Genomic DNA, 9516 nt, shown 5'->3' with positions numbered 1-9516 from the left:
TTGTTGAAGAGATATAGACCACTGCAATCTACAACTCTACTGAAAAGACCATCACTCTAACCATCAAAGGTAATGAATTTTGTATCAATAGTGATGTGATAAAAGCATGTTTCAAAATTCCTGACAATAATGTGACTTCACCACACACTTACACTGATATTATCAATATGCTTAATTCCATGCATTATGCACTTCCTACTTGTAAACTGAGTGATATTAGAAGAATGGGTCTTAGGAAGGAGTGGAGTTTCATGTGTGATGTAGTTACTAAGGTTTTCTCTGGAAAAGTCAGTAATTTTGATTCTGTGAACATTTCTATGCTTAACATGCTATACATGCTAGTTACAGATAAATTTTACAATTTCAGTGACCTTGTCTTGTTTGAGTTAGGTTTTAAACTAGGTGAGTTAGCTAAAAGAGGAAAGAATGTGTATTATGCTAGATTTTTCATGTTATTGGCTAACCATCTATGTCAAGAGATTGTACTTGAGAACCCAAACAACAAACTGGCTTGTTGGGTTCAAGAGAAAAGACTCATTGCAGATTTGAACAGAGCCAACCATCACAGGGATGTGCCAATGTTCTATTTTCCTGTAATGCAGGCACCTCAGGTAAGTGAGGTAAGTTCATCCATCCCTACAACTGTTCCAACCTCCTCAATTTTTTTCAGTTCTGGAGTAGTTATGGCAACTGTGACAATGACCAAACAGTTGCCTACCAAAGCTGCCAAAACTACTACTATTTCTAAATCCAAATCAAAGAAAACCTCCTCTGGTATCTCTCAAAAGGTACCAGTTGAAAAATCCACCAAAGCAAAAGAGGGGAGTGTGAAGGAGGGTAAGTTAGGTGAGGGAAGGGGTGAACATCAAAGAAACCCCAAGAATAAGGATGGAAAGTTGAGTGAATCCCAGCCTAGCCACACTGCGGTTTCTCAACAAACTGCAGTGCTTAAAAAGGATAAAATCTCACTTCTAGCTATATCCTCCCAAAAGGATGCAGTTATTGAACAAAGCTCTCAGCCAAGAGCACAGGCCAAAAGGGTTAGGGACACAAGCTCACCCCAAACTTACACAAGAAAGAAGAAATCTAAAACCTCTGGGGATGCACAGGGCACACACACAGTGCAAACTGGTGCTAAAGACACAGTCCCTGCACTCTCTCAAATTCAGTTTGATGTGGCTCCAATAAATGTGGAGTCACAGCCAAAATCCCTATTTATAGAAGCATCTGAAACACCATACTCACCAACAAACTCTTTGGAAGTGGATATGATAACTATCCTCTTGGTCACAGGTTCGAATCCCACGGGAGACGAATTTATGATTATGCCTCTTGAACCAGAGTATGTCGCTTAATGCGGTTTATCTTGGTTCACGTGGTTTGCAGGCTATTGCGTGAGCCCGTAGGGTTTACCCAGTGCGCACCCGAAGGGTAGCGGCGATAAAAAAAAGTTGAGTGTAATTAGATATTAAGTTGAATAAAAATTCATAGAGTTTGTAGTTATATTAGATACTTGATTATTATTTTTATTGAAATTATATTTGTTTAAACGTTAATTTGGAAGGTGTTAACCTACTTTTTAGGAAGGTGTTAACCAACCAATCAAACGACTGAAAGTGTTTGGTTTCGTACAAAAGAGATAATAAAGAAGTTGAGTGCAATTAGATATTAAGTTGGATAAAAATTCATAGAGTTTGTAGTTATATTAGATACTTGATTATTTTTTTTATTAAAATTATATTTGTTTAAACTTTATTTTGGAAGGTGTGAGCATACATTTTAGGATGGTGTTAACCAATCGACCAAACAAAACCATATTTCGCTTATAATATAGTACTAGCCTATAACCCGTGCGATGCACGGATTGCTTTTAACATTCGATAGTTTTTAATAATATATTTTATAATATAATTTTTAATAGTTGAAAAATAAATTAAAGAATAGAATAAATTATAATAATATATATTTTATAATAATTTGAGACTTTACTGAAAATAAATGATATAATATAATATGTTGTTCACATGACCCGAGCCCCGAACCTGTAGAAATTGTTAAAATAAAGAATATAAAAATTTAAATATAATAAGTTGTTGACGGGGTTCGAACCATGAATCCATGAAAGCAGTTTAAATATTAATATAATAATATTTTATTATTGCATCTAACGGTTCTCATTTTCTGACTTTAGATCTGACGGTTGTTATTTGTCGTATCAAACAACTGTACCGAGCAAGTGACTACCAAATAAAGGGTGTTCTGCTTATAATAGTGTAGTATAGACTAGCGTAGAACCTGTGATTATAACATAATATTATTATTTATATAATATTTTTTGTAAAAATAAAAAAATTATAAAAGATAATTAAATAAAATATAATAACTATGTATTATTGAAATTAATGATACATATATTTTTTATATTATACTTTTGTCAGATTCAAATTTGGATATTTAAAATATTAAGATTTAGAATATTTTTCATATTGAATATAACAATTCTCATGTATTTATTTTAAAATTCAATAACCATCACATATCAATACTAAATTATTAAAATCGAAAGATATTAAAAATGTGACATGACTACTCATATTTTAATACTTATACAATAAATTCTTTATTTTATAACTAAAATTTTAGTGTAGTCCGCAGGATGAACGAAAAATATTTTCTTGAGAGGGAGAGGCATACATTGAGTCAGCCTACTTTGTAGAGAATTTTATTTTTATTTTTTTGATAAAAAATGATAAGCGTTGGTCTTTTTTATGAAAGTGTTAACCAATCAACCAAACAAAGTAATATTTTGCTTATAATAGTATAGTATTGATAGATAGATTAATATTATTATTTTTTTAAAATATTTTTTTCTTGGCATTTTTTGAATTAATTAGATATATATTTAGTCCGCAGAGAGATGGAAGCATATTGAGTTAGCCTACTCCGTAGCGTTGAATTTTTTTTTATTTTTTAAATAAAAAATAATAAGCATTAGCCATTATTTTTGGAAAGTGTTAATCAATCAATCAAATAAAACCATGTTTCGCTTATAATTGTATAGTATAAATAGATAGATTAATATTATTATTTTTTTAAAATATTTTAAAATATTTTTTCATGATTTATTAATTATATTATTATATTATAATATGAATTACTAAAATTAATTTTGAAAGTGTTTTGTTTCCTACCAAAGAGGTAATAAAGAAGTTGAGTGCAAATTAGATATTATGTTGGATAAGAATTCATAAGTTTGTAGTTATATTAGATACTTGATTTTTTTTAAAAATTATATTTGTTTAAGTTTTATTTGGAAGGTGTTAATATACGTTTTAGAAGGTGTTAACTAAGCCACAAAAGAAACCATGTTTCGCTTATAATACATGCTGGCTGTCACTCCCATCACCGCACCAATTTTTTAAATTGTTGTCAACTTTTATACAAATTTCTAGTTACATTTCTATTTACATGAAATTTAATTATGTTTTATTTGTTTTACTTGTATTATTATCCCAATTTTCATACACATATAAAAATAAAGTCATATAATTTATATTGTTGTAACTTTTATGTATTCCATATTTAATATAAATAGTATTATTATTTTAATTTTTAAAATTATTTGCCAACTTTTATATAAATTTCTAGTTGCATTTCTATTTATATGAAATTTGATTATGTGCTATTTCTTTTACTTGTATTATAATTCTAATTTCCATACACATACAAAAATAAAGTCATATAATTTATATTGTTGTAACTTTTATGTATTTCAAGTGGTGTCCTTTTTTTCATTTTTTTAAATTTAATAAGAAATTCTTTCTTTGTTTTTATTTATAAAAAATATATCTTCCTATTATTTTTTAATATAAATAGTATTATTATTTCTTTTTGTTAATTGATTAGAGGCACATGCTGGCACTCCTATCACCGCACCAATTAATATAAATAGTATTATTATTTCAATTTTTAAATTGTTTGCAAACTTTTATATAAATTTCTAGTTGAATTTCTATTTACATGAAATTTGATTATGTGATATTTCTTTTACTTGTATTATAATCCCAATTTCCATACACATATAAAAATAAAGTCATATAATTTATATTGTTGTAACTTTTATGTATTTCAAGTGCTGTCCTTTTTTTCAATTTTTTAAATTTTATAAAAAATTCTTTCTTTGTTTTTATTTATAAAAAAATATATCTCCTTATTATTTTTCCTTTATAACCGAATATTAAAAAACACCCTTGACCAAATTATAACTTTTATCTAATTTGTTATATTATAATTTTCAGTATAAGTTAATAGCATATATTAAACATATTAGAGAATTAGTTTTATTTTTTCAAAAGAGTGTTAACAAACTTATAAAAATTTTAATATAATAAAGATACACAACTTCTTAGATGTAGTGAGACTGTGACGACCAAACCATCACATATTATCACACACCGTATCATAGGATGTCCTTTACTCTAATTATATATAAGGATATAATTATAGATAGATTTCTAGCGAGAAACCAACTTATAATAGCACAGTATAGATTTGTTGCCAAAATCCAGTCAGATTTGGATGCATAAGACTCCGGAAGTAGACTGTAGATAACATATCCTTCTTTTTCGATCCATATATCTTTCACCATAATTTTTCAACAAAAACGTTTAGACATGCTTCAAACTGCAGATACAATATATTACACCGAGCATGTACATGTAGACATACATCCAGTTCTCAGGCATAGAATCAGAATAGCAAGTAATATGAACAATGCCCTTAGCAAGTAAACGAACTATATACTGCAGGAAGATGAGGTATGGTTGGCCCTATCATCATATAACAAATTGGCTGAGAATTATGAATCAAAAAAAGAACAAAAATATATAATATTATTATCACACTTTATGGGACCCATACAATACAGCTAAGCTAGCAACTTAGCAAGTTCATCGACTCTCAGGCTTCCGTTTGGAACAATACTTGAAAACTCTCCTCTTAAACTCTTCTTTCGTTGATTTGTAAAACTTTTGTTCACACTTCTATCTCTCGCCGAAATATCTATAACTGCTTTTTCCTCTACTGCTTCCACTGATTCAGCTTTGCTTGTATAAGCTTCTAGTTCTCCAGCTTTGCTTGCATCATATTTTTTTACAGCCACCTTCCTCGGCCGCTTTTCAAAAGTAGGCCCCTTGGGAGCAGATTTGGCAAGAGTAACTGCCCTCTCGTAAACAATATCAGCATTCAGACAAGATTTCTCTAAAACAACTGCACTACCACCCTCGATAGCCTTATTTCGAAGCATAATTACTCCCTCCATCCAACGCATCTTCATATCATTCGCCTCGTAAGGACCAGTCAAATTTTCATATACATCTTGCACCTCATTACATATTTGGGGAGCCTTACCGTTAGCATCTGACAGAATTTTTTCCGACCCTCCAGAAATAACTGTTGCGGCACCATCATCTATACTCGTACCTGTAACAATTATAGGTGTTCCAGAGCTGTTTGTCAAAATTTCTGTACCATCAGCAGTGGAGTCAGAACATGATCGATTGATCTTACTTTCACAAACACGCATCACCATTTCAAGTGGAGGAGCTGAAGTATATTTATCACTGGATCCAGATGTAATATCCTCATCTACATCCGCTCTCAATTTTTTCCTTTCGTCGATGTCAACACCTTCACCAACAGAGGGAGACGGACTAGTGTTGACATTGTTATGTTCCACAATCTCAGATGAATGATGTGCACCCGTAATTACTTGACCTTCCAAATGTGATGTGCTGGACGTACTATCAATTTTAGATTTCTCAACATTCTCTTCTTCAGGAAACTGAGACTTCCAATCCCTTCCTCTCCACATTAGTATGTGTTCACGTTCGAATGAGATTAGTACACATGGAACAAGATCCTACAATGATTAAGAAAGCCATAATGAGAAGATTGAGCATCTGCGATATGATGTAGGGTACACATAAATTAAAGAAAGTCACACCTTGAGTTTGGCCCCTATTTTCCGATAGTCACTGGGATTCAATCCTTGACAATCAATTCGCACCAACTCACATGCTTCAAAAGCCTCCCTGACATTATTTGCAAGGTCACAGTAGACACCATTTTTTCCTAAGAAATGCATGCATAGTTTAAGTGACTAGCAATGCTAACTTCATGATCACAACCTTATAAGAATATCAGTACGTACCAAGTTTGCGAATGGGTATTAGATCACGTCCTTTTTGGCGCATTTGGCTTGCTTCTTCCAGTGTTAAACCCTCTGGAGCTCGCTTGACCAACCTCGGGTACACAGGGGTTATTGGCTTCCACAACATAATAGGATATCTAGGACGAGTCTTGTAATTGTAATTTCTACCTCGGAAAAGAAATAAAACTCCACCTTTACCATATATGATCTTTCCACCTGTTTTCTCCTAACAAAAAATCAAACTTTTAGTAATACCAAGGTCACGCAAGAATATTGCAATTTACATAATGGAAACATGTTTGGCTACTACAAAACTTGGCCGTCCTTCCTCTTCCATGCCATTCTGAAGTTGTTCAATGAATTCTTGGCAAAATATCAGGTAGTATATGCCAAGACAAAATATCAAAACCAATATGTCATTTACCTAGTTTCTATTAAGTATTTGATTCTTGCATGTTGAGCTCTGCCTCCATATATCTATACTATACTATCATAAGAGAAATTGAATATTTAAGGTTGTTTCTCAGTTTGATATGGTATGGTTGGTTAACAAAATATAACAACTGTTAGATTTTAAATCAAATAGATGAGAACCATTACATGTAATAAAAAGAAATAATCTTTATTTTAACATCTTAACTACTACCAAAAAACTAAGGTTCGACTTCAGCCAATGCCCAATAGCATAAGATAATTAAATATTTATTTCATTTATTTAGAAAATACAATCAAAGGAATATGATTTGAACCCCGTCAGTGGCATTAGTATATTTTATTTTGTTGTCTTCTATATTTTATTTTTTTACTAATGAAATTAATATATATATTAAAATACAAATAATAAGATAACAAATATTAAAAGTAATTTGTACATTGCACGGGTAGCTAGATGTTTTGTATTGGTATAATATATGTTTTTGATATAAATCTACGTCGCCTTATTATTTGTATGTGTCCTTAGAGGCTTAGGCTATGTCCCCTGCATTGTTCTTCACAATCTCTTGACACATACTACTACTCTAGCAATTTCTTTAGAAAAGTAATAACTACTTTATGCTTGTGGCCAATTACGCTTAAAGAGTACACAATGCTTTAATGAAAATAAACAAAAATAACACAACTTCAATCGACACAACATAAACCACAAATATATCAAAGTTCGACATACCAACCTCCAATTGTTTACGGACATTATCCATGTCAACGGTGCACACACCTTTGCACTTTATCTTGCACACCCTTCGTCGCTTCCAATGAGCATGAATATTTTCCAACATATTATGTGTAAAACCATCCCTTCCTAAACACCAAAAAAATATAATCTATAAACATTACAGCACAATAATATAGAAAAAACTCAAAAAAACAAACAAAACCGAAACAATACCCAAATTAAGTTGGCGCTGCGATTTTAAACAAGTAGTAACAAGCTCACTAACTTCCTTGTCACTCAACGGCTCCCCTAAAATCTCTTGTCTGGAACTAACATACTTAGGACCGGAGCCAGCCAAAAACGGACCAGGAGATTGCACTGGCTTAACACCTTTCTTATGAGGCGGAGGCAACTTAAAAGAATCAAACTCAAAGTTCTTCTTACTAGGTGACAATGGCTTTCTCCCGGTCCAGGGTCTAGGCATTGTACCTGGTCCAAAAGGTGCAATTGCCGGTTCCCGAAGCTTCAAAGGCTTAACATCCTTAGGAGTTTCGGTATAACTATACTGAAACTCAAACGGAGCTTCGGGAACCAAATATGAAACCCCATTGTCCCCAATTTTAATACCGGTTTCCGGAACAGTTTCGGGAGCCGGTAATTTTTGAAATTTGAGGAATGTTTTGAAAGCGGGGTGAGGTTTTTTAGGGGTTTTGGAGTACTTTGATTTTTTGCCAGGAATAGAAGGGCGGGAAGGTACGGAAGGTGTGCCAGTGGATTTGAAGTTGTGATTTGGGTTTGTATTGGAAACGGTGTCGGAGATGATGTTTTCGGCGGAATCGAAGCGTCTGGTGAAACGGAGGTCATCCTCGATTTGTTTTTGAGTGCGTTTAGGGAGGTTGAATTTCTCGGCGTTGGCGTTGTTCCACCGTGCGAATCGGATTTCGGTGACCGGGCGGTGGTCAGACGGCGGTGTTAAAAATGGAAAGGGGCTTAATGTTTTGGTTAGTGCCATTTTTCAGGCACCTACTACTTACTGCCCCCCTTTGATTTTGTATTTTGTAGATAAAACTCCACGTGGCTACGCTCCTATGGATATTAGAAGCCCTAGCTTGTCCAAATAATTTGGGGATTCAGAACTCCGAATTTTGTCGCCAAAATATCGACTCCGACTTATTTCACTAATATCTTTCTTCTTTCTTTGAAAAAAACTATAGGATTTTACCCACCCTATACAAACTTATCATCTGTCAAGTGTTATATAAATTAAACTAATTGATATATCGTATTAAAAAATAGTGAACTCTTAATTATATTAATTAATATATAAAGAATATTAAATATGGAACAAAAAATATAAATCGTCCATTTTAAAGAAACCTACACGCACCTATTGATGGATTAAAAATCTCAATTAAATATGAGGATTAATCGGCATTTTAAAGGAAAACTACATGAACCTATTATTTTCATTAAAACACAAAATCAATGCGAGTCTTATCTTCGTTTATAAAGTTTATGCCTTAAGCAAATGACGATTATAAGAACTCCAATAGTGCATAATCTTAATGCATAAATTGTACCGTGATGACAAAAACATGATATTAATGGTTAAGTTTAGGATTAATAAAGTGCTACTATAATATGAAGTGTAGTAATCAGAATATACAAAATGAAGAATTAACTATCATGAATGATTGCTTAAAGGAATGGGTCGGTATAATCAAATAGAGGCCGCAAACGTTCAAGAAAGTTTAGTTAGTACCAATATCATTCCTAGACTCAGACTACCATGATTTTGCTAAGGATATATAAGAAGGATGCATCCAACCAAAACATGTATGAGAATTGTATGATGAAGATGATGGCATGCCTTTGTTGTAATGTTGATACAAAAATGATATCGATTCAACCATTCAAGGTCCATTTCAGCTACCTGAGCTCCAAAATGATAATAAATTTGGACTAAAAAATTGGCTGGAATCAGGGTTTACTATATCTTGTGGACATTTCAGAGTAATGAACAGATGCATTCTTGATCAAGTTAAAATATTTTCAAATCATCTGAGACTAGAGAAGTCTGGAAATGGGGGATATGTTAGGATTTATCGAAATAAGGGAGACATATGTGCAATATATTTGAACTTGGCAACAA

The 9516-nt window shown here is 32.3% G+C and overlaps 1 protein-coding gene across 1 annotated transcript; it reads right to left on the bottom strand.

The window, feature by feature from the left end:
* Positions 1-4800: 4800 nt before the first annotated feature.
* LOC141724586 (CRS2-associated factor 1, chloroplastic) lies at positions 4801-8468 on the bottom strand. The gene is made up of 5 exons (XM_074526784.1): positions 7599-8468; positions 7384-7511; positions 6212-6437; positions 6005-6132; positions 4801-5920 (listed from the first exon to the last, which is right to left on the bottom strand). The coding sequence occupies exons 1-5, from the start codon at positions 8374-8376 to the stop codon at positions 4928-4930; spliced, it is 2253 nt and encodes a 750-aa protein (XP_074382885.1). The 5' UTR covers positions 8377-8468; the 3' UTR covers positions 4801-4927.
* Positions 8469-9516: the final 1048 nt, after the last annotated feature.

The sequence above is a fragment of the Apium graveolens genome, chromosome 5 (assembly GCF_009905375.1).
Source record: "Apium graveolens cultivar Ventura chromosome 5, ASM990537v1, whole genome shotgun sequence".
In the NCBI taxonomy this organism is placed as follows: domain Eukaryota; kingdom Viridiplantae; phylum Streptophyta; class Magnoliopsida; order Apiales; family Apiaceae; genus Apium; species Apium graveolens.
This window is presented reverse-complemented; position numbering and strand designations above follow the sequence as displayed.